The sequence below is a fragment of the Centrocercus urophasianus genome, unplaced genomic scaffold (genome assembly GCF_019232065.1).
Source record: "Centrocercus urophasianus isolate 14NV4802_14NV808 unplaced genomic scaffold, USGS_Curo_1.0 seq_41, whole genome shotgun sequence".
NCBI classification, from domain to species: domain Eukaryota; kingdom Metazoa; phylum Chordata; class Aves; order Galliformes; family Phasianidae; genus Centrocercus; species Centrocercus urophasianus.
In genome coordinates this window covers 303,975-329,865 of record NW_024884989.1, presented here as the reverse complement: position 1 = coordinate 329,865, position 25,891 = coordinate 303,975, and the positions used below count along the sequence as shown (strand labels likewise).

The window sequence follows — 25,891 nt, the reverse complement described above, 5'->3', positions numbered from 1 at the left end:
TTAGAGTACTGCATCCAGTCTGAAGCCCCCAACAGAGAAAAGTTGTCAAGTTTTTGGAAAGATCTGTTCAGCCCGGAAAATAGATTGCTGTGGGAAGATCTAATTATGGCCACCCAATATTTAAAGGGAGATTATAAACAGAAGGGAAATCATCTTCTACATGTGTAGATAGTGATAGGACAAAGAGGAATGGATTTAAACTAAAGGAGGAAAGATGAAGATTAGATGTCAGGGGGAAGTTTTTCACTGAGAGGATAGTGAGGCCCTGGCACAAACTGCAGAGAAAGGTTGTAGATACCCCATCCCTGGAAGTGTTCAAGGCCAGGGCAATCTGATCTAGTATGTGATCTAGCAGTTGGCAACCCGGCCTGTAGCAGGGTGGTTGGAACCTGATGATCCTTGAGATCCATTCCAACCCAAGCCATTCTATGATTTTATGATTCTATGACTGTGGCAATTAACAAGATACCTAAGAAGTCCATCCCTCCCAGGAATGTGTCCTTAGCTTCATTAACATATAAATGATTACCCCAAGTCCATTGTTTCTCAAAAACACACACCTGGCTTTCTAAACACTACAGTGATGTTCCTTACCTCTTTCATTTCTTTGAAATGGGATGTAATCCAGATTTCTGCAATCTGTGGGGATAGAGCACAGGGGCACTGGGGAGGAATGATGCCTCAGCATTCTCTCTCTATGATCATAGTTAATAAAGCTTCAGTCCAAACAATCCTAAAGTGTATCTGCATTATTATATACTCAGAGTCCTGATATTCTCTGACAGTAGAAAATTACATTATAAAGATGGGTGCTAACCACAGGCTGTTCTGAATCATCAGGAAACATATCTTGATGTTCGACATGGAAGAAGGATTAGCACCAGCTCTGGATAGTCGCATGGTATTCATGGTATCCAATGATATCCTGCAATACTTGTGTTTGTCCAAGGCTCTCTAGTTTAACAAGAAGCCTTGGCAGAAGTGGGAAAATTGCAAACGACATGCTATGGTGCATAGATGTCCAACCTTTTGGCTTGTCAGGACCACATATACATAAGTTGTTCTGAAAGCAATGCCTCCTATTTATTTCCACAGAAACTACAATAGATACAAAGAGCACAGTAATTCTATTGGAGCAAATTCTCAGCTGCAAAACACTATTTTTCAACATTGTAACCACCATTAGCTTGGCATTTTTGCCAGCCAATGAACATGGTGCTCATAAAAATCTGCGCCAGATAAGGTGACCCACAGTTGCCACTGTTGAAGCACACCACCCAAGGCCTCACTATGCTCACTGTGCTCACCTGTTTGGTCTTCGTAAATATTCAGCAAGAAGTGAGGAATGTCAATGAGTGCCATTTTTTCCACATGGTTGAGTTCAATGACAGACTTTTGTTTCATACACACTTCCACGTCAGGCATCATTTTGTCAGACTGCCCCTCTGCTGCCATTTGTCACACATCAACAAAATGTAATGGAATATTGGTGGGAAGATGCAGACTCTGCTGCCGCACTGATACAGGCTGATTTGTTTAGCAACAGGGATCAGTATAGTAGTTTAAGGATCAATACATTAGTTTAGCAAAAGGAATCAACAAGTACTAGTTCTAAAGCTTTCCATTTCAGCTTTGCTTGGTGTGTGAGCAGTCTTGTTTTTGTCAATGATTCTGCTCCACAAGAAGCACTGGGATCATAATAGGCCACTTCTCTTTGCACCCACCAGGTGCAAGGAGTTTTTCCTTGTATTTCACGTATATTGTTTCGGAAGTGGCTCATTGTGACATAACAAGCAATGGAAATCTGTCAGATTTGGAAAAACAGCTGAAGGTTGGCCAAAGGTCTCAGAGTTGAAGCTGATGATGAAAAAATGGGGAGAAAGAATGTGGTTGTACAGCACCTTAGATGCAACTGCACATGCACTGAGGGATATTAGCATATATTAATGAAGTCTTGGAAAAGAATGAATATGTATGCCAATGTAATGTGTATATATGTATCAAGTGTTTAAATGTAGAACTTGGGTGCTTGATTTGTCAAGTGGCCTGAAACATATCACAAGGAATAAGGGAAAGCCGCTTTCTAACATCACACTGGTGTTAGGGAGTTTTCTTCATGCATTATGGATGACAATATGACCAACATCCACCTCTGACATCGTGGGCCAACATCGTAGCATCAGAGATATTACTTTCAGAGCAGACCTTGTAAAACATACAATACTGTTAATATAAAAAACATTTTAAATTTTAATTTAAAAATGTCTTTTTAAAAACATTAAAAAAGAGAGCAAAAAAACATAAAACTAGTGGGATATGTGACTTTGTTTTTGTGAAACAGACATATCACCCCAGTTCGATGGCAGCAGCTGCAGTTTCAGTGAGGTCCCAAGGTGTTCAGCAGAGATTTTTGAAGGAATTTCATTTCACTCTTCCCCTTCCTCATCCTTGAAGACAATTGCTCAGAAATGTGCGTACTGCTAAAAAATGAAGACACGAATAAGGTTTGACAGTTCATTGAAGGCTATTTTTCTCTAATAAGAGATAGAGTATGAAAGTCTGGTAAAGAGATGTGATCAGATTTTTGAGTTGAATGTCTGACTACAACTCCTTACGTTCTGTTTGAAAATTTTCAGGTATGAATTTATATCAACTAAATGGATCAAAATGGACTTATCTCCCCAAAATTATTCTTATAATTAAGAATTGAAATCTCACGAACAAACAAACAAACATAAACACAACTTCTTTTCAATGCATCCATCTCATTACCTTCACAGTGTTCTGTGGAGATTTTGCATTTCCAAAAAGTGAGAGTCCTGTCTTACATAGTGTATTTCATGTATGGGCTACTCTTAATCACTGATGGTTCTTTCTTCATTTTTTCTTTTCTCTTTTTTTTTTTTTTCTGGTTCTACTGTGCATTTTTTTAAGTGGAGTAATCGTCTGGGATCCCTAGTCAAGATATGCATGCCTGACCCATTTAACAGCATAGCACAACAATTTTTCCTGTTTGTATTTTCTTTACATATTAATCTTTTGAGAGTTGCCAAACACTGACCTACTTGATTGAGTGCCACATTTTTAATAGCTTTTTGTAAAGTTTCTGAGATATCTGGCTATGCCAGGACCCCAAAATGATGAAATCTTCATTGCTATTCCTGCAGGAATAATTTTTTTAAGGTCATGCCATCAGAACTACTGTAGTACCATCAAACCTGATCCTACTTGTAGGATCCCAGAGGAAAGCACTGTGATAGACACGGAGAATACTGTTACCTAACATGTACATCAATGGAACATCCTTCATATACATTTGTGTTAACTATGTGTATGTGTTTGGAGAGAGGTCTGCAGTTGTCTTGAGACCTCAACCTTACCTCTCCCATTCACATATATTTGGGTAATTAATGACAGGGCTAATCTTCCTTCCAGCAGGCTAGATTGATATGAGAATTTTCAAGAAAAGATTAGCCATACCAACAACATGTAGACATTCAGACACACTATTGTCAGACAGTGCCAAGTCTGAAAAACCTCTAGTAGTGAAAAATGATGTAGTCACCAAGACACCCTTGATAATATTTGAAAAGTCATGGCAGTCAGGGGAAGTCTCTGGTGACTGGAGAAAAGATAACATCACATCCATTTTTAAAAAGGATAAAAAGGATGAGGAGGGCCACAAAAATGACCCAAAGGATGGAACATGTCTCCTATGAAGACAGGCTGAAAGAGGTGGGGCTATTAAGCCTGGAGAAGGGAATGCTCTGAGATAACCTGATAGCAACCTTTCAGTATCTAATGGGGAGCTCCATAAAAGAAGGCAACAGATTCTTTAGCATCGTCTGTGGTAATAGGACAAGGGGAAATGGTTTCAAACTTAGAGAGGGGACATTTAGGTTGGATATAAGGAAAGAGTCTTTTGCAGGGAGGGTGGTGAGGCACAGACACAGGCTGCCCAGAGCTCTGGTGGATGCCCCATTCCTGGAGAATTTCATGGCCAGGCTGGACTGGGCTCTGAACAACCTGATCGAACTGTGGATGTCACTGTTCATTGCAAGGAAATTGAACTAGATGACCTTTAAAGGTCCCTTCCAACTCTAAGGATTCTGTGGTTCTATGAGAAAAAATATGATTACACAGCAGAATAACAGGGAATAGCAGATATTAATAAAAAGAAATTCACAGGTTCCTATCCTCCTACATACTAGAGGAAGGTCATCTGAGCACCACTTTCCAGACCTCCCTTCCTCAAACCCACCATTGCAGAAAAGAAGTCCATGCAAATTAATACAACATCAAAGAGCAAATCAATGCATAAAATGAAAGAGCAGGACCACATTCTAATAGTTTACATCTACTCTTAGAAAGCAGTTGTACAAGAGGAAAGAAAAAGAGCTTCAGGAGGCTTTTCTTTAGACTCCTGTAAATCCTTCCCTATTCCATTCCCAATAGTGGAGACCTATGACTTGTCTGTAGAATTTTGTGCAGCAATCATGAGCCTGACATTCCTCTTTTATAGCTTTAGACTGGCCATTTTGGAGGAATGTAGGAACAATTTCAGGGCGTGCAGAGATGTGAAAAGGAATGCTTTGGCCCACATGGAATTATATCTGGTGATTTAATTTTCAAGATTATTTCTATCACCTCCTTCAAGCTCAGCACCGGTCCATCATGACATTCAGGAAGTCAGGGAAAAGTGGCAGGAAACATGCATAGATGGACAAGGAACTAGAAACTCCTAACTCAAATACAAAAGAGGCACATGGGAGATGGACAAAAGGTCACATCACCTAGGAGAACTATAATGATGTATGTGTGTGTAGGGATGGAGTTATGAAAGTAAAATTCCATCTTGAGTTGAATTTGGCAAAGGAATGTAAAAAGAAATAAGAGGGCTCCTAGAAATGTAGCATCAGCAAAAATGAAGACTAGATAAAAGGTAGGTCTGTTGCTCAGTGGAGCAGGTTACCTAGTGGCAGGAGACATAGAAAATGGCAAGGTACTGAAAGACACATTTCATCTTCATTTTCCCTGGTAAGAGCTGTCTTCAGATTTTTAATTAAAGCAGTGGTGATAACATACCAATGCTTTTAGTTGTTGCATATTGCTTACACAGAGTCAAGGACTTTCCTGCTGCTTAATCTGCCCTGCCAATGAATAGGATGCACAACATATTGGAAGGGGACACAGCCCGGACAGCTGAGCCAAATGGACCAGAAGGTAATTCCATAGCATGTGGCCTCATGCTCAGCAATAAAAGCTAGAGTAAAAGGAGGAGAAAGTTGGAGGGGATGGCATCTCTCCAAGTAACCATTAAGCATGATGAGTCCTGCTTTCCTGGAATTGGCTGAACATTAGCCTGTTAGCCTAGTTAGTTAGGAAGCAAAAAATGAATTCCTTGTTTTGCTTTGCTTGCATGTGCAACGTTTGCTTTACATATCAAATTGTCTCTATCTCAACCCAGGAGTTCTTGCACTTCTCTATTTCCAATTCTCTTCTCCATCCAGACTGCGGACGGTGAGCAAGCAGCTGTGTGACTCTTAGCTGCCTTAGAGGGTTAGACCACAACACAAGAATTGAAGAACTTGGATGTACTCAAATCCAATGTCTTCATGGAATACATCTTAAGTGCTGGAGAGCGTTGGCATATGTCACAGTAGGTAACACAGGTAGGAGTCCAGATGAGTCCTAAATATTTCCAGAGAAGGATAGAGATTACTATTCCATCAGGAAGTGTGGAATATGCATAAAAGCAAAAAGAGAAGTGGATTTTAGTAAAGGTTTTGACCTTGTATTGTACAGCAGAATACAGAAGAATTGGATAAATAGATGGATAATTAGGTGGGTTGAAAATTGGCTCAAGCCCTGAGTTCAAGAGATTGTGACGAATGGCATGATACTCAGTTAGCAGTCAACAACGCACAGTTGTTCAGTACTGTAATAAGTGTTTTCACCAACACCAGGGATAATGATGGTACAGAGTGTAACCCTGGCAAGTTTGCAGATGTCAAACCTGAATACAAACCAGCAGTGTGCTGTTATTGTGAAAAGAAACAAATTGTATATGAAGATATGTTAGAAAGAGTGTGATTAACACATGTGAGGAAGATGTTATCACCCCTCTATTAAATAACAACGTGGAGAAACAGGAGAGAGTGGGTTGGTGAGCTACTAAATTGGCCAGCACATAAAGCATACAATGCATTCAGTCTTGCAAATAGATTGCAGGGTGGTGTGGCAGACTAAAACTGCTTGACAGGCACCTGAAAAGATGATGAAGACAAATTATTCCTGAGAGCATCAGATGATGAAACAGTGGCAGTGACTGCGAGTAGTGGCTTGGAATGTTCAGCCTGCACATTGTTTTCTGCTAGGAGGATAGTGTGCCATTGCACATGGTTTCATGACTTGAAAACATGCCTCATGATTTGAAACTATGACTAGGATCCTCCAGATGTTCTTTCCCACCGACATTTCTGTGGTTCTATGAAGTACCACTTCTTTTTCTAATGGGAACAGTCAAATTTGGGGAGCACTTATTGTTGTTTTTCTGATCAGTATTTTGAGTATCAGGACAGGGGTAAGAGAAACATTTCATCTCTTCTCATACAGCAAAGCAAAAAAAAAAAATGCTTCTTGATGGAAATAAAGGCTGATTAGTCTCCCCGTTGTCACTTTTCCAAACTAGATTGGAAGATGCAAGGCAGTGCACAAGATGTCACTGGGACACGGTGGTGCACATGCTGCAGAAAGAATATGTGTGAGGTGCTATCTCCTGAAATGAATTCTATGGATTGTAGAAAGTGGCCCAGTATTACCAGGTTTAAAAACACAGGGAACAGAAAAATGTCATATGTAATTCCCTCTTTAAATTATTGCCTTGCCAGATTATTCCTATTAGCCCTAGGAGGTGAAACAAAATACAAAGTATCAAAGTGACAGACAGGATGATATATTATAAGCGTGATCTTTGAACCACTGTACTGGAATCTTAGTCATCCTCTTCAATTAGCATGTGCAGAGGACCTAAAAAGCAAGCCGAATAATAAAGAATCATTTTCAACTACTACTAGACTTAATGACAAAGTAAGGACTGTATAAGTGGGTATTGCCAAGGGCACTGAGAGCTTTGATCAAAATGAAAATTATGACAGTTTTCTTACCACTGTATGGATTTCAGCTGCTAAGCTTTCCATTCCTGCACAACTTGGAAGTCATGTCAAAAGTCAGAGCAGCTCATCCTTGTTCCATGGAAGGAATTCAGATGGTAGAGTGCACCTTACTCTTTGAAAAAGAAACTGCAGATCTGCAAGTTCCAGAAGTTATTCCCAGAAAACTCATGAATCTCAGACTCCAGTTAGATAGAACAGCTAGCATTCTATTTGTGTCTTTTTTCCTTACTCCTATCCCATAAGATGATAAACATTAATTCTATCTATTGCTTGTCTGTAGCACCAGAGAATATGAACACATCACATTGCCTACATTGCCCTATGAATTCCAAAAACACATGAATGGTTTTCAATTATTTAATGCTTCCAAGTATATCTAATGTTCTCTTCCACTGAGAACTACCATGCTAAGTCTAAAAACTATCTACACAACTGAACTTATTTGTACATGGGTAAACAAGGTGCCTTCCTAAGTCACAACACATCATTACTGATGTATCAGAACACAACAAGTGCTCTTTTTCCTCCATGTAAACAGCATCTAAAACCTTAGTAAATTTTGCCGTTGTTTTTAAAATGAAAAGGTATTCTAAATTTAAGAAAAGCTATCTTTACTGATCTAAAATTGTATGCTATGGATTACAATTATGTTAGTTTTGTTATTTATATTAACAGAAGCATCTGGTGGAATAAATCTGCCTACACTACTCAGAATTTGCATTGCTTGCTACAGGAAATAAAAATGACTTGTCTACATCCACAGGTCAGACCTGTCTAGACTCTGAATTTCACGGGAGTTCTGCACATTTCTGTGGAGTCTCTGTTTGGGAGCTGGGAAGACTAGTATATTTGTGACTTAAACCCCTGTACTTTAATTCGGAAACCATAGCCACTGTTCAAGGTCTTTACAGTAGCAGTAGAGTGCTGAGTTAATACTGTCAATAAACCTAAAAGACAAAGAAAACAAAAAGCCAGCAATCGCTGCTGATCTAACCTGACTGAAACCTCTGCTAGACATGTCTGAGGGAACTCTCACAGTCAGATATGGAGAATAGCAAGGAAATACTTCTGAAATCCAATTTCTAGTTGTAGCCAACTTGTGACAATTCAGAAGATAGTAAAAGATGTATATAAATATATGGATTAAATAGCCTGACCTTTTGAAAGCAAAGAAGAAAAACAGTGAATTGTAAGTAGTTGCAGTAAGATAAACATAATATTGCTGTCCAAAATTTTGCAACTAGATTGTTCAAGATATTGCTAGCCTTTATCTGCAAGAATATCTTGGAATAGAATCTCTCTTTGCTCTTCGTAATATTTATCCTTCTCATTACTGCTGAGTCTTAAGGCACACAAATCTTATATGTCAAACAGCAATTCAGGAGTCAGGCGAAGAGAAGCCAACAATTCCAAGTCCTGCTCTACTTGCTGGGCAGCACTTCCTCCTTTCAGACCCCCAGTCAAAATATTTATAGGAGATTTATTCATGTAGCAAGTAAGACTTCAAATATTTCTAAATATATCCATGATGAACATGAATGAGAATCATGTACTCAGTCAACTTTGCCAAACAATGCTTTGCCAATTTTTTTTTTTTTTACCTAAGAAAGAGGAGGAGGGAGTTGCATGTGCCGACCAGAACCTATAAAAGCACTGCTGGGACAAGCCTTTTCTGTCTCTACAGAAACCTTCCAGCCTTCCAGGTAGGAATATAGTTGACTGGGTGCTGGCAGAATCCCTTTGCATTCCTGCTGCCTGTGGAAATGATTTCCTCAAAGGGCTGCTTCTATCAGCAGAAATTTTCTTTCAAGTCACTTGCATGTTTTCACTCTGTGGTTTATCCTTGGCATTCTGTGCAACAATAAGAACAAATCTGTTATTTCTGTTTTTCAGCACTGACCAGCATCCAGCCTGCGAGCCATTTGTTGTCACAAGAGGTAAGACTCTGATTTATATATTCATAGGAATAGACCCACCAAGGAGAGTTTTATGCAGCTATGTGGGCACTTGCTACAACCCCTTAGATCAGTAAAAATTAATGCAGTGAATTTCTAGCTGGGTTTGCTGTCTAAAACAGCACCTTTTTTTTTTTTTTTTTTTTTTTTAATAAAACATACCATACATGCTGGGAAATATTTAGCTTCTTACCAAACAGAAATATTAATAAGAAACTGCCTGTGAATAGAACTTCATGAAAGAGAAGATACACTTCTCAGATTGCTCTGAATATTTTGCATTGAAAAGTTTCCTTATTTTGGTACAGCTTAATCTTAAAGGATCAGATCAAAAGGAGAAGGCTGAAAACAAGAAAAGCTAGAGCTCCAATTTCTAGCACAGGAGAACATCTTGCTAGGACCCAAAATTGCAGCGATTTTCCACTGTAGGATACTGAAAATCTAATAGTTCTAAAGAATGGAACATGAAAACTGGAACTAAAGAAAGTAAAAATCATCTAAATCAAAGAACTCTATTACATCTGAGATCTAAATACATTGAACGTAAATGTAGGGGAAAAACAGATTAGACAGAGAGGGAAAACTCAAGAGTGGATAGAGAAGAACACAGTAAAGTGATGTCCAGTACAAAGGAATTTCTTCCATCACTCAGCACTTTGGTGTATCTGTTCCTTTCAGCCCCCTGCTGCGCTGAATTGCATAAACCGCAGCCATGTCATCAGATGCTGAGATGGCTGTCTTTGGGGAGGCAGCTCCTTACCTCCGAAAGTCAGAAAAGGAGAGGATCGAGGCCCAGAACAAGCCTTTTGATGCCAAGACATCTGTCTTTGTGGTACATGCTAAAGAATCCTATGTGAAAAGCACAATCCAGAGCAAAGAATCCGGGAAGGTCACTGTCAAGACTGAAGCTGGAGAGGTGAGTAAAAGGCAAGATATACAATGTGAATTTAATTCCCACAGTGGTCTCTGAGCTGACATGCAGGGATTTGTCTTTTCTTTGGCAGACTCTGACTGTGAAGGAAGATCAAATCTTCTCCATGAACCCTCCCAAGTACGATAAAATTGAGGACATGGCCATGATGACCCACCTCCATGAACCCGCTGTGCTGTACAACCTCAAAGAGCGTTATGCAGCCTGGATGATCTACGTAAGTACCAGCAGCTCTCTTCCTTGGCTGGTAGCTGGGGAGGACTGCTGTGCCAGGCTGAGTGGAAGCCATCGTGCCGTGTCCCTTCCTCGCAGACCTACTCGGGCCTCTTCTGTGTCACTGTCAACCCCTACAAGTGGCTGCCGGTGTACAACCCGGAGGTGGTGTTGGCCTACCGAGGCAAAAAGCGCCAGGAGGCCCCTCCACACATCTTCTCCATCTCTGACAACGCCTATCAGTTCATGCTGACTGGTGAGTGCCTGATCTCCTCCAATGCAATCTGAACTGAAGAGCCCCATTGCTCATACTGCGCTATGTGACAAACCAGCACCAAACACCACAGAGCTGTATGACAGCAAGTGAACGAAGAATTAATGTTAAGATGAGCTGGACCAGATACACACATAGATTCAACCCTGTGTGCTATTTACACTGCGTTGTACCAAATCCTACGTTTTCCTAGTGCAGAAGTAAAGCTGGACTCAGAGTTTGTTGCTTTTATCCAATGATGGAAGAGAAGGCATTATTGCTCTAGACAGTTGCTTACTTTGAACACAGGTAGGCATTTTGTCTAGATTCCTTGAATCTAGAACTGTGTGAAGGGCAAGAGGATACACAGTTTGTGTGAGGACCACGTGCCTCTGACAGCTGTATGCCTCCATTTGTCTGCTACTGTGGGATATGGAAGCAATCCATTTCTTTTCCCCGGGGAATTAGTGCTTGTGAAGAAGCTCCAACTTACAGCTTTGCTTTCAAGTCAGTGCAGTGCTACTCAGGACAGTGGCTAAGCTTTCCTTTTGCCTCTTTCACAGACCGCGAGAATCAGTCGATCCTGATCACGTAAGTACGCTCCCGCTCGGGTCCCTGCGGGGCTGCCCTGTGCAAGGGGACCTTCTCCCTGACCTGACCTCACGCTCTCTGCTTCTCTGTTTGGCTCGACAGCGGAGAATCCGGTGCAGGGAAGACTGTGAACACAAAACGTGTCATCCAGTACTTTGCAACAATTGCAGCTAGTGGGGATAAGAAGAAGGAGGACCAGCCCGCGGGCAAAATGCAGGTGAGCTCCTAAAAGTAGGACCCTGCAACTGTCAGACTGTTTTCTAAGCTGAAGCATAACAAGAAGATTTCTGTTTCAGGGGACACTTGAGGATCAAATCATCAGTGCCAACCCTCTGTTGGAGGCTTTTGGGAATGCCAAGACTGTGAGGAATGACAACTCCTCACGCTTTGTAAGTTGTTGCCTGGCCTAAGAAGAAACAACTCTTCTTCTCACCATCATAACAAATGAAATATTTTCACAGTCAGAGATGGGAAGGTGGACCTATGTCACTTATTTTTTATTCTTTCAGGGTAAATTCATCAGAATCCACTTTGGTGCCACAGGCAAACTGGCTTCTGCTGACATTGAAACTTGTAAGAGACTCTCCAGGCCTGATTGGTCATGTTCTTTCTGACCGTCCTTGCCTTTTGTGCTAAGTTTCTCCTTCCATCCTTGACAGATCTGCTGGAGAAGTCCAGGGTCACTTTCCAGCTCAAGGCGGAAAGAAGCTACCACATCTTTTATCAGATCATGTCCAACAAGAAGCCGGAGCTAATTGGTAGGAACTTCGCCAAGCACAGTACACTGAACAATCTCTTTCATTCTTTTCCATGCCAATTCTGTACGTGTTCTGTCCTTTTTCTCAGAGATGCTGCTGATCACCACCAACCCATACGACTATCACTATGTGAGTCAAGGGGAGATCACAGTGCCCAGCATTAATGACCAGGAGGAGCTGATGGCCACTGATGTAAGCAGTGCACAGGAGTTTTCTTGGGTGGGCTCTGACCTAGAAGCAGGCATGGTATTTACGGCTAAGCATTCTTCACTTCTTCCTGTGTTAGAGTGCCATTGACATCCTGGGCTTCACTCCTGATGAAAAAACAGCCATTTACAAGCTGACGGGGGCTGTCATGCACTATGGCAACCTGAAGTTTAAGCAGAAGCAGCGTGAAGAGCAGGCAGAGCCAGATGGCACAGAAGGTATCAGCACAATGTATACTGAAACACTCGCTAATACAGGCAGTAATTCCTCTTCAGAGTCACTGACTCCGCCCACGGTTTTCCCCTGATGCTCCTATTGCGGCGTATAAAGCTGTCCTAAATAGAGGTCTTCTATGGAAGAACACAAACCAGTGGGTGATGCAGACTGCTTTGAACTATGCAAATACAAGGGCCAGGGAATCCTGAACGACATTTCCATTGGCTGACATAGTACTAGTCAGGCAGAAGAGAGACAAGAGGGGCTGCTTTCTACATCTGGCGCATAACCAAGAACCGCTGCGCTCACTGACTTACGTTCATGTACCCAGGCAGCTATCTGTCATTTGTCATCAGTGGTAGTCACCTCCTGAAGGTGTTGTTTCCGTGTAAAAATACGCTAGAATCCTGATGCTGCCCTGAAGCCCGTGTTCTGAAGGCAACTTTCAATGCCTGCAGTAAGAGCACTGTCCCATTTTAAACAGTAGAATACTCTTCTAATAATCATGAATCAATATGCTCTGGTTTCTTCTTACATTTTCTATGATTTATTCAGGCGTTCTTAGACAAATCATTTTGCACCCCGTGTCATTGACAGGTCTGAATCTAAATTCCATTGTAGAAGTAAAAGCAGAAATTTTTATGCCTATATTTTGACCTCTGTTAGAAGGTGCACTTTTAAAATTGCTCTTCAGTCAGCTGTAGGCATTATTTTTTCCTTAGCGTTTTCCTCTCTTGAGTATCCTGTCTTTAACCTTACTTCACCTGCAGTCACTGATAGAAATTGCACTGTATTTGCTTCTGTAAGGATCTCTGATTTCTCACTATCATCCCAGACTTAGTTCTCCTTTTTCTTTTTTAAAGCATTTACTATTGATTTTCATTTGCATAAATGTGTCAAAATCATTTTTTTCATTCAATAAAAATCAAAATAATCCATCACTGAAAAAAAAATCAAACAGTATACATGTTCTTCTGGGGATTGTTCTTACAATAAATTGTAAATATGTATTTTTCTAAATCAGAATTCTCAACTGGACTGGATTTGTCATTCACTGTTATTTTAGAAGAACACTAATGTCTCCTAGTGCTCCAGCAACAGATTTCTTTTTCTCTTTAGTTGCAGACAAGGCTGCCTACCTGATGGGTCTCAACTCAGCAGACCTGCTCAAGGCGCTGTGCTACCCCCGTGTCAAGGTTGGGAATGAGTATGTGACCAAGGGTCAAACCGTGCAGCAGGTAATAAACAGCTGATGACAGAAAACATATGGCATGAATTAAAACTGTGGAACTTCTGCTTTTATCGTGGATGTTAACTTTTTATTCTATATTTGTTTAGGTATACAACTCAGTGGGTGCCCTCGCAAAATCTGTCTTTGAGAAGATGTTCCTGTGGATGGTTGTTCGCATCAATCAGCAGCTGGATACCAAGCAGCCCAGGCAGTACTTCATTGGTGTCCTGGACATCGCTGGCTTTGAGATCTTTGATGTAAGAGTGGTGTTTTAACACAGTTTTACAAGTAACTCTACTGTGTGTTGAAGGATTTAAGAAGAAATTGCTGTTTTTTTTCTTTTTAGAGTGTTTTGATTCTTTAAGATTGCATCTAAAGCATCATAACTCCTACAAGGATTTCCTGAGAATAGAGTTGCGTTGCACATATGCCAAATGACATTCATAAATGTAGGGTTTTTACTGTTTACAAACAGCAGATTAATATTTTGTATGTAAAGCACAGACACAAATTCCATAGACAGTGCTTAGATGGTTTGTGACACTTTAACTATAAAACCTTTAACTGAACTGGGCCAGTCCAGGAGATATCAAAACTGACAAGTTTAAATGAGTTCATAAACATATGAATAAAGTTCAGCATGACAGCAGAGACATCCTGACAAGTTCCAAACTGCTGACTGAGTAGAGAAGGATCCACTTGCAGATCCTTCCGTAATTTGTTAAAAAAGGAAATGGCGATGTTCTTTATACTCACTTTTTCATATTTATTTTATAATAAACTCTATCTGTATTCTTCAGTTCAACAGTCTGGAACAGCTATGCATCAACTTCACCAATGAGAAACTGCAACAGTTTTTCAACCACCACATGTTCGTGCTAGAACAGGAAGAATACAAGAAGGAAGGAATTGACTGGGAGTTCATTGACTTTGGGATGGACTTGGCTGCCTGCATTGAGCTCATCGAGAAGGTATCTTCTAATTCACAATGTCTAATACAAAAGAATCATAAAATCATAGCATTATAGAATTATAGAAAGATAGAATGTCTTGAGCCAGAAGGCAAGCCAGAATGAAATTTTTTTCACTTTCCTTCTCCTCACTGCTTTCTTTCTTCATGTATTCATATTTCTCCCAGCCCATGGGCATCTTCTCCATCCTGGAAGAGGAGTGCATGTTCCCCAAGGCAACTGACACCTCTTTCAAGAACAAGCTCTATGACCAGCATCTGGGCAAGTCCAACAACTTCCAGAAACCTAAACCTGGCAAAGGCAAGGCTGAGGCCCACTTCTCCTTGGTGCACTATGCTGGCACAGTGGACTACAATATCTCTGGCTGGCTTGACAAGAACAAGGACCCCCTGAACGAAACTGTCGTGGGGCTGTACCAGAAATCATCCCTGAAGACATTAGCCTTACTGTTTGCCTCTGCTGGCGGAGAAGCGGGTCAGTCCTTTGAAATTCTTTTTTTCTTATTTAGCAACTCTGATAACAGTGAATATCAGTAGAATGTTCTTCAGAAACTGCATTTTGTGCAGGGTCTTCCATGATTGGAGTTTATTAATAAAGGAAAACCAATGAATCTGTCTCAGACACCCACTCAGCCATGATAATCCTGAAGATCCTCTGTTCTTTTAGTCTGAATGTTTTCTCTACTTCCTGCCTCATCCTAGTTTCCTTTCTTAGTTTGATCTTTATATATGACCAAGATTCTTGCAGTTTTACACTGAAAAATTCTACAGCTCAAAGTTCTAATACCTTCTTATTTGGCTATTCTTCAGAGAGTGGTGGTGGTGGCAAGAAGGGAGGCAAGAAGAAGGGTTCTTCTTTCCAGACTGTATCAGCCCTTTTCAGGGTAAGTACAAACATAATTATCTCTTGATTTTTCTCTTTCTTCTTCTTGAAGATTCTGACATTCCAAGTTAAATTCCATAAGGCATTTTACTGAACCAGTTAACATTTTTCTTTGTATCAAAAACATCTTTTTCATGAAAGGGCTAACTTCACCAGATGAGGCCAGGGGAAAGATAAATATTGATTTAGTCCTTCCTTGAACACTAGAAAAAGTAGCCTAGGTCAAACTACAGTTTCATTTATATGCACGTGGGTTAGCAGAACTAAGCTTCTTCCGTCCTGGAATGACAATGGTGGATATGGATGTCTGCCTGAAAGAGTATCTAGTCTGGATCTGCACATACTTTTGCAAACGGCTATACACATGAAGTCAAAGCAACAGGGAAACACCAACACCAACTATCACCTCTCCAGAGAGTAAGGCAGATGGAAACATCCTTATTTGAACACTAGATATGATCTGGCATCCTGTACAGTTTTTTATACTGAGTAAAATATGTGTATCTCTGAACAGCTTTGCCATCACTCCAAACCAGAACTTCAAGACTAAAAACTATTAAAAAACTCAAATTGGTGTGGTTCTACATGGGAATATCAAGTCCATTATTCCTATACAACAGCTCCAGTTTCTCACAAAACTGCAGAGGTAACATTTGTTAATAAAAAACCTTTGTTCTTGCTTCTACAGGAGAACCTGAACAAGCTGATGACCAATCTACGGAGCACTCACCCCCATTTTGTGCGCTGTATTATCCCCAATGAAACAAAAACTCCTGGTAAAAACCTGAAGTAGAGATAAATCTTATCGTGATGCAGCCATTATTCTCTATGCTTTATAATGAAATACCAAATAATTATCTCATTTGGTTAGGTGCCATGGAGCATGAATTGGTGCTGCATCAGCTGCGTTGTAATGGTGTGCTAGAAGGAATCAGAATTTGCAGAAAGGGATTCCCCAGCAGAATCCTCTATGCAGACTTCAAACAGAGGTCAGACTCTTTCCTGTTCTCCATTGAAACTTTACTGCTTAAGTGCACTTTTTAACTACTTAAGAATGATGGTTATTTTGAATTCCAAAACTACCTAATTAAATCTAAAACAAAGGAAAATTGCTGGAATGTATAACCCAAACCAACATTAATGTCCAGCATAACAATTTCTAGGAGAAACTGTTGAGAAATAAAGGGCTCATCAGATGTCATCACTGACTTTTATTCATCAAAAAATCAAGTTTTGCCAAAGTGTCTGACTATGGAAATAAACTAGAGCTACAAAAGCTTATCCTCACAAGATTAAAAAAATGAAGATTGAAACCTGGATGCAAAAAATTCTTATGCAGGAATTACAAACTCAGAATGCTTTAGACACTGTATCATCTGATAGTTTCAGGGAATAATAATTTCTTACCACTCACACAGTGGCAATGTTCCTGTCTAGCAAATTTATATTTAAAAACAACAACACAACTTGAGAAACAAAAATAACAGAATGCAATAGTTGGAGATCAGCATTCTATTTACACCTAGACTTTAAAACTTACTTTTATTTTGTTGTTGAATTTGGACTTAATAATTAATGTTATCTATAAAAAGGGATGGAATGCCACAGGCTCATTCTGCAGCAAAGAATATCATTAATTTCAATAAAACAGCATAACCTTACAACTTGAGATTACATTAAATCATATCTTCTTTCATTCCTCAGATACAAGGTGCTTAATGCCAGTGCCATCCCTGAGGGACAGTTCATTGACAGCAAGAAAGCTTCCGAGAAACTCCTTGGGTCAATCGATGTGGACCACACCCAGTACAAATTTGGTCACACCAAGGTACAAATACTGCTTGACTGAAGAGCTACGTATCTGTACTCTGCAGTACCAGAAAATTATGTGCTGCAACATTCCATTTCTCCAGGTGTTCTTCAAAGCTGGGCTGCTGGGACTCCTGGAGGAGATGAGGGATGAGAAGCTGGCACAGCTCATCACTCGCACACAGGCCAGGTGCAGGGGCTTCCTGATGAGAGTGGAGTACCAGAGAATGGTGGAGAGGAGGTAGGTGTTCCCCATCTTCACTTAAAGGCACTGTATTTGAATAAAAGTGTTACCACTCATCACACTCAAAGTATTCAGTGTACATTTTAATTATGCTTCAGAGAGTCCATCTTCTGCATCCAGTACAACGTTCGTTCATTCATGAATGTCAAGCACTGGTCCTGGATGAAGCTGTTCTTCAAGATCAAGCCCCTGCTGAAGAGTGCAGAGTCTGAGAAGGAGATGGCCAACATGAAGGAAGAGTTTGAGAAGACCAAAGAAGAGCTTGCAAAGTCTGAGGCCAAGAGGAAGGAGCTGGAGGAGAAAATGGTGTCCCTGCTCCAGGAGAAAAATGACCTGCAGCTCCAAGTGCAGGCTGTGAGTATTATTTACTCCAGGGGGAAAACAAGCAAAGTTTAAGTTCTCTTTCACAGTAGAGAATCCCCCATCTGCAAACAAAACTGTCTTAAAACTACTGTAACCTGAATCACTAAAGGTAACATTCATTGTCACCATTATAATATGGAGTTCCGGCTTGGGAAGAATTCTGTAAGTCTCAGATCCTGTAGCTATGTTACTCCGTGTAAGTTCACATTATAAGTCCCAGATGGAGAAAATAGTGAATAGGTTTATACAGATAATGGAGAGAGATTAGAGTTGATGATAAAGTCTGTCTTTAATCAGTTGTCAAAAAAAAAGAGCCTTGTGACATTTCTTATGATATGTGGTATCTCACATGTATTCCTGCAGCTACTACTACTCCAGAAAGACACAAATACCCTCTACATCCAAATACAACTGACAGCCCATACAATGTATGCAGTCTCCTTTTGCATATCAAAAGTTTTGGCAACATTTGGCAATTTTTTGAGCATTAAAGAGTCTACTTCAGAGCTTCAGAATACAGTCAGATTCAAGTGGCCGCCTACAATTACATCTAGATTATGTACTGCTTTACCAAATTCAAATTCAGTTATGCCAGCAAAACCCTTCACAAACATAAAACAAGAAGATTTCTGTACAATTATACCCACTTACAAATTTTCAAGCAAAGGAAACAAAGACCGCAGTAGAAAATGATTTTTTATATATTTCTAAATCTTATTTATAAATACAACAAGAGGAGACCTGAGGATGAAATAGAACTAAAAAAAAATTCTGACTAAAAAAAACCCCCACATTTCCAACAAGATAAAAAAAATAGAAATTCCATGGCTTCTTTTTCAAAATGACTCCCTTACTATTCCAAACCTGCTAAAATTTGGAAATAGAAAAAAATGACTATCTTTCCCCTCAGGAAGCAGATGCCTTGGCTGATGCTGAAGAAAGATGTGACCAGCTCATCAAAACCAAAATCCAGCTGGAAGCCAAAATTAAGGAAGTGACAGAACGGGCTGAGGATGAGGAGGAAATTAATGCTGAGCTGACAGCCAAGAAGAGGAAACTGGAGGATGAATGCTCAGAGCTGAAGAAAGATATAGATGACCTGGAGTTAACGTTGGCCAAGGTTGAGAAGGAAAAGCATGCCACTGAAAACAAGGTACGAGGCAGAAGTTGTCGCTCACACTCCAATAAAGAACATTTTGTGTTTTTGTGCTTTTGGAATTACAGAATGTCTTGAGTTGGACAAGACTCAAGAGGGTTGTAAGTCCAAATGTTTCAGGAGTCTTGAACCTACTTGCTTTAATTATACTTGCTCCCTTCTTCTGAAAGGTGAAAAACCTTACAGAGGAAATGGCAGCCCTGGATGAGAACATTGCCAAGCTGACAAAAGAGAAGAAAGCCCTCCAAGAGGCCCATCAGCAGACACTGGATGACCTGCAGGCTGAAGAGGACAAAGTCAATACGCTGACCAAAGCTAAAACCAAGCTGGAGCAGCAAGTGGATGATGTAAGAACAAAAGCATATGGCTATTATATATGCCTATTATATATATGAACATGGCTGGCAGAGCACTGATGATCCCATTCTGTTTAGCTGGAAGGGTCTCTGGAGCAAGAGAAGAAGCTGCGCATGGACCTTGAGAGAGCAAAGAGGAAACTTGAAGGAGACCTGAAGTTATCCCATGATAGCATAATGGATTTGGAAAATGATAAGCAGCAACTGGATGAGAAACTGAAGAAGTAAGTGAGGTTGTGGGACACCTGAGTGCTGGGCAGGTGCACGTAGGAGGTTTTGTTCAGGTGTTAACACAGTTTGTTTTGTGCAAAAGGAAAGACTTTGAAATCAGCCAAATCCAGAGCAAAATTGAGGATGAGCAAGCCCTGGGCATGCAGTTGCAGAAGAAGATCAAGGAGCTGCAGGCAAGTCTCTGGTCCTTCCCTTCTGGCCTTCAGAAAACATCTGAAGGAGAAGGACATGGGTGTGAAGGGTCCCTGATGCTCCCCAGGCCCGTATTGAGGAACTGGAGGAGGAAATCGAGGCAGAGCGAACCTCTCGGGCCAAAGCAGAGAAGCATCGAGCTGACCTCTCCAGGGAGCTGGAGGAGATCAGTGAGCGGCTGGAGGAAGCAGGAGGGGCTACGGCAGCTCAGATCGATATGAACAAGAAGCGTGAGGCAGAATTTCAGAAGATGCGCCGTGACCTGGAAGAGGCCACGCTGCAGCACGAAGCCACGGCTGCCGCCCTGCGGAAGAAGCATGCGGACAGCACAGCGGAGCTTGGGGAGCAGATCGACAACCTGCAACGAGTCAAGCAGAAGCTGGAGAAGGAGAAGAGTGAGCTGAAGATGGAGATTGATGACTTGGCCAGCAACATGGAGTCTGTCTCCAAAGCCAAGGTACAGCAATACCTTATAGGTTTGTTGCCTCATTGGAATTCTGTGGAATTCCACCTCCTTGTGGGGAGTGTGAACTGCTAATTCTCTTTCTGTATGCTGACATATAGGCAAGTCTGGAGAAGACATGCCGAGCATTGGAAGATCAGCTGAGTGAGATTAAGACAAAAGAAGAGGAGCATCAACGGATGATCAATGATATTAATGCTCAAAGAGCTCGTCTACATACAGAATCAGGTAAGACTTTCATGTTTCCTTTATGTCAGTGAACAATGACTGAGTTGAGTCTGTTCCATTTAAAGTAGAGGAGACACAGAGAGGATCACAGAGAGCAATTTAATCTAGGGAGCTCTCTTCAAGATCGGGTTAGACCACACGACATCTGAAAGCCCTTTCCAACCTAAAATCATCGTGTGTTTCTGTGATTAACTTAGTGTATAATTTACCTTATAATTTACATGAGGCCTGTTCAACAGAATTGTCTCTCCTATAAGGAGAAATGTATGAATTAATATTATAATTTTTTGAAAGCAATGTATTTGAAATATATTGTCTTAAAGCCCAGTCCTAATCGTCCACAACACTGTCATCAGTGGCAATTAAAGGCCTAAGTATCTGCAAACTTTCCCAGGTGAATATTCACGCCAGGTGGAGGAGAAAGATGCTCTGATTTCTCAGCTGTCTCGAGGCAAGCAGGCATTCACCCAGCAGATTGAGGAACTCAAGAGGCATTTAGAGGAGGAGATAAAGGTGAGGAGGTTATACAAAATTTTGTTTTATTCAGTGCATCCCCCTTACCAAAAGGTGCTGCAGACATACTAGATTACAGAAAAATTGTGTTGAGAGAGAAAAAAATGATAGTTAATTCAGCACAAGTTGTTTTCTTCCTGATATCTGCCACCTATCCTTGGAAGATATTGCAAATTCCCAGCTATTCATTCCTCATTCTATATATTGCCCTTATTTTCACGAAAACAATTATTAAGAGTCCAATAGCTTATCAGTCAGAACACTTTCCAAGAGATTTCTATTCTTCATCATCCTACAACTTCTCTCCACAGGCCAAGAACGCTCTGGCCCATGGCTTGCAGTCTGCCCGCCATGACTGTGACTTGCTCCGGGAACAATATGAGGAGGAGCAGGAAGCCAAGGGTGAGCTGCAGCGTGCCCTGTCCAAGGCCAACAGCGAAGTGGCCCAGTGGAGAACCAAATATGAGACGGACGCTATTCAGCGCACAGAGGAGCTGGAGGAGGCCAAGTATGTGGAGGGAAAGTGGGGAAGGCTGACAGAAACTAATAATGGAAAATTGAAGAGGGCACTGTAATATACTGCCTGTAACATACTGGCTGCACACCACTGCTTCCTATGAACCTGAGAATTTGCTTTCTCAACGGAAATTGTACTTGCAACCTCCCAGGAAGAAGCTGGCACAGCGCCTGCAGGATGCAGAGGAACACGTTGAAGCCGTGAACTCCAAATGTGCTTCCCTGGAAAAGACAAAGCAGAGGCTGCAGAATGAGGTGGAGGACCTGATGATCGACGTGGAGCGAGCAAATGCTGCCTGCGCAGCTCTGGACAAGAAGCAAAAGAACTTTGACAAGGTATTCTGGGCTCCAGGCCTGTGTTTCCTGGGCACACAATGATTGTCGCATCCGAACTCACGATCTGTTTTTCCTCAGATCCTGGCGGAGTGGAAGCAGAAGTACGAGGAAACGCAGGCTGAGCTGGAGGCCTCCCAGAAGGAGTCTCGCTCCCTCAGCACAGAGCTGTTCAAGATGAAGAATGCCTATGAGGAGTCCCTGGACCACCTGGAAACGCTGAAGCGTGAGAACAAGAACTTGCACCGTAAGTACACAGGCCTCTGCTCTCAGCAGGGCTTTTTCTCAACGGTGTCTCTCCACGTTTGTTTGCCTGAAGATCTACAAAGATGTCTTTGCCTTAATGTGCAAGGGCTATTCCTTTTTTTTTTGCCTGGTGTATTACAATGTAACTTTGCTCACACAGAGGAGATTTCTGACCTCACGGAGCAGATTGCAGAGGGAGGAAAAGCAGTTCATGAGCTGGAGAAAGTCAAGAAGCAGATTGAGCAGGAGAAATCTGAACTTCAAGCCTCTCTAGAGGAAGCAGAAGTAAATCTTCATTTCATAAATTTTTGTATACAAAATACATTGAGCATCATTTTATCATTATATATTGATACACAGGAAGCCTTTGTTTTCCTTTGCCGATTAGACATGATGGTGTATTAAATTCTTCAGCAGAACAGTTTATGTAAACTTACTGATATTGTCAATTATATAATTAATTGACAGGCCTCCCTGGAACACGAAGAAGGGAAGATCCTGCGCCTCCAACTGGAGCTCAACCAGGTCAAATCTGAGATTGACAGAAAGATAGCTGAAAAAGATGAGGAAATTGACCAGCTGAAGAGAAACCACCTCAGAATTGTAGAGTCCATGCAGAGCACCTTGGATTCTGAGGTCAGAAGCAGGAATGAAGCCCTGAGACTGAAGAAGAAGATGGAGGGAGATCTGAATGAAATGGAGATCCAGCTCAATCATGCCAACCGCATGGCTGCAGAAGCACAAAGGAACCTGAGAAACACACAAGGAGTGCTCAAGGTATGTAAAAACTAAAGATGTACTGATTGATTTCTCACAGAGGTAAAAATGTTCTTGTATTCGATTTTACCAGTTCTAGCCTGATGAGAAAACGCAAAACAGGAAAAATGTGCCTCACAATGTCTCATATCTCCAACCAGGATACCCAGATACATTTGGACGATGCTCTCAGGTCACAGGAGGACCTGAAGGAGCAGGTGGCCATGGTGGAGCGCAGAGCAAACCTGCTGCAGGCTGAGGTTGAGGAGCTACGGGCAGCCCTGGAGCAGACGGAGCGCTCGAGGAAAGTGGCTGAGCAGGAGCTTCTGGATGCAAGCGAGCGTGTGCAGCTCCTCCATACCCAGGTCTGTTTATAAATGTAATAAATGTTCATATATTTGCTCCATACAAAGAAAATAACTAAGGACTGCTTGAACATAAATAGCATTTAGTAAATTATATGTTATGATGTTTAAAGTACAAGTAAGAAGTAGTAAAAGTGAGTTTTTGTCTGCAGGTACAGCAGGGAGCTGTAGTATTAGGCTACAGTAGAAATATTTGAAAATTAATCTTTTAACATAGTCACTGTAAGTATTCTGTAGATTGGGCTCAATTGCTTTCGGCAAGTAGACTGAAAGTAATAAGAGAAGGTTATGTTGTTTTTCTTGGCAAGTATAAATTCCCTCTTTGTTGACTCACAAACTGTAGGAAAGGTTTTATGGAGTACATTCTATAATATTGAAGCATATCACAGCCACAGGAAAATGAAAATCTACCCCAGACACTCCATTAGAACAGCATTCCATGAGACCTAATGGTACTATTTTGCAGTGTTCTGAATTTGATATAAGGTAATGGAAGCAAAATGTTGATGCTCTTCAGCAGAACACATAAGATAATCAACACCAGGATGAAACTGGAAACATTTGGCAAATTCAGAGTCAAATGCGAGAAACAGTTCTAGAGAACTTACATAATTATGAGACCCATTTTCATTTTTTATGAGTATATCCCATGGCTCTTCAGACATCTTCTACTACAACTACTTATGGGAGATTCTTCATATAAATATGAAGAGAACTCTATATAAAAGTGGGTAAATTGTTTTTTACTAAATATGGTGTATTAAATCTGCTGGAGAAAACACAGTATACTTTTTCTACAACAGAACACCAGCTTGATCAACACCAAGAAGAAGCTAGAATCAGACATTTCCCAAATTCAGAGTGAGATGGAGGATACCATCCAGGAAGCCCGCAATGCTGAAGAGAAGGCCAAGAAGGCCATCACCGATGTGAGTTGGGGCATGCCTCCACTGCTCATGGTGGGTGCATTCTCCCCAAATATCTCCAGTCACAAAGGGATTCTTTCTCCTCCAGGCGGCCATGATGGCAGAAGAGCTGAAGAAGGAGCAGGACACCAGTGCCCACCTGGAGAGGATGAAGAAGAACCTGGACCAGACGGTGAAGGACCTGCAGCTCCGTCTGGATGAGGCAGAGCAGCTGGCCCTGAAGGGAGGCAAGAAGCAACTCCAGAAGCTGGAGGCCAGGGTGCGTAGGGCTGGTATTTGTGCAAGTGTGTGCAACGCCAGGTTAGAGATAGCAGGGAAGCTCCAAATATGGGCTTTTCATTGCAGGTGCGGGAACTGGAAGGGGAAGTTGATGCTGAACAGAAGCGCAGCGCTGAAGCCGTGAAGGGTGTGCGCAAGTACGAGAGGAGGGTGAAGGAGCTGACCTACCAGGTAAGGCAGAAAAAGCTTTTTCTTACACATCCTTCTCTCATGAAGTCTGAATGTTGTCACACTGACATTGCAATTTCTTTGATATTGTGATTTCTTTCCATTGTTCTCTTTCATTGACATGGTTAATATGTCTTTGTCTTTGGTCCTACTGGACAGCAGTGCTCTCTGAGGAGTGCTACTAACTTTGTTTCATCTAAGGGTGGAGGATAGGACGTGTTACTATTACTTACCCTTTTCTGTAGTCTGAGGAAGACCGGAAGAATGTTCTCAGACTCCAGGACCTGGTAGACAAGCTGCAGATGAAGGTGAAATCCTACAAGAGGCAGGCTGAGGAGGCTGTAAGTATCATTCTGAAATGAGCCAAAATCTTTTCTGTTTTGTTTTGGTTCTTTTTTTCTGTGCAGCTTTTGAAATTTTTACTTTTTAAATCCTCTTGCAAGACACAGCAATGAAAAATTTAAGATTGAGAACTGCTGCTTTGGGGACACACTACAGTGTCCTATCTCTATTTTTGCTCTAAGTGTCAGTTTACTGTTCTATCTCTTAATTTCTGCCCTACCCTATCTATTAGCAACTGCTGCCAAACTGTCTCCTGCCATGGATTGTGTTGGGAATGTGCTTGGCCTTTCAGGTCTTGGCCTTTCCCGTACCATGATGTTCTTTTCTCTTCTGAAAAACATATTGCACTTAACAGCTTCTTTCCTTGTCATTTTTTGAAGTTAGCCCTGCTTGCCCAGCATTTGGATTTTTGTCTGAGCAGTTATTAATACTGAACTGTTTCTAAAAAAAATTGAATATCTTGGAAAACATCCACTCATTAGGCATTCTGACACCATGAGCACACTGTTGTTTTCATTACTCCCTCTCCCTGTACAGGAGGAGCTGTCCAATGTCAACCTCTCCAAGTTCCGCAAGATCCAGCACGAGCTGGAGGAAGCCGAGGAGCGGGCTGACATTGCAGAGTCACAGGTCAACAAGCTCCGAGCAAAGAGCCGGGAGATTCATAAGAAGATAGAAGGGGAGGAATGATGCTCACAAGGCTAAAATGTGACCTGAGGCATGCATAAAATGTAAACCTCAGTGTTGCTTTTTTATGCAATTGTCACTTATGTCTAGGTAATAAAGAGTGTAGAGACCTTTGCATATGATTAGCATGTTGTAATTATTTTAGAGTGCATGTACACTGCTTATGTTTACATTTAAAAGTATACTAAACAAGAATATATTTACATTTTTTAGAATGCATTGGGAATAATGATGACTAGCACAAATTAATTGCCACTTCAAAAATGGGGACACACGCAAGAATCCACAATTTAAAAACCATGGAGGAAAAAATAGTCTAATTGAAAATCAAGAAA

The 25,891-nt window shown here is 41.2% G+C and overlaps 1 protein-coding gene across 7 annotated transcripts; it reads left to right on the top strand.

Annotated features, from left to right (window-relative positions):
* Positions 1-9,842: 9,842 nt before the first annotated feature.
* Positions 9,843-25,559, top strand: LOC122168142 (myosin-1B-like). Of its 7 annotated transcripts, XM_042833218.1 has the most exons (39): positions 9,843-10,046; positions 10,135-10,278; positions 10,374-10,530; positions 11,091-11,118; positions 11,221-11,335; positions 11,415-11,507; positions 11,628-11,691; positions 11,778-11,876; positions 11,965-12,068; positions 12,163-12,301; positions 13,419-13,537; positions 13,638-13,787; positions 14,331-14,501; positions 14,669-14,975; positions 15,272-15,277; positions 15,311-15,384; positions 16,072-16,159; positions 16,255-16,372; positions 17,088-17,211; positions 17,297-17,433; positions 17,535-17,790; positions 18,710-18,952; positions 19,126-19,302; positions 19,390-19,535; positions 19,625-19,715; positions 19,802-20,191; positions 20,299-20,425; positions 20,820-20,938; positions 21,250-21,446; positions 21,607-21,790; positions 21,869-22,034; positions 22,194-22,318; positions 22,502-22,810; positions 22,951-23,154; positions 23,958-24,083; positions 24,169-24,339; positions 24,426-24,530; positions 24,773-24,868; positions 25,407-25,559. In XM_042833218.1, the coding sequence occupies exons 1-39, from the start codon at positions 9,843-9,845 to the stop codon at positions 25,557-25,559; spliced, it is 5,826 nt and encodes a 1,941-aa protein (XP_042689152.1). The 7 variants fall into 7 exon arrangements, with proteins under 7 accessions (XP_042689152.1, XP_042689154.1, XP_042689151.1 ...); XM_042833220.1 differs by lacking the exon at positions 15,272-15,277 and having other exon boundaries at positions 14,669-14,949; positions 15,279-15,384; XM_042833217.1 differs by lacking the exon at positions 15,272-15,277 and having other exon boundaries at positions 14,669-14,963.
* Positions 25,560-25,891: the final 332 nt, after the last annotated feature.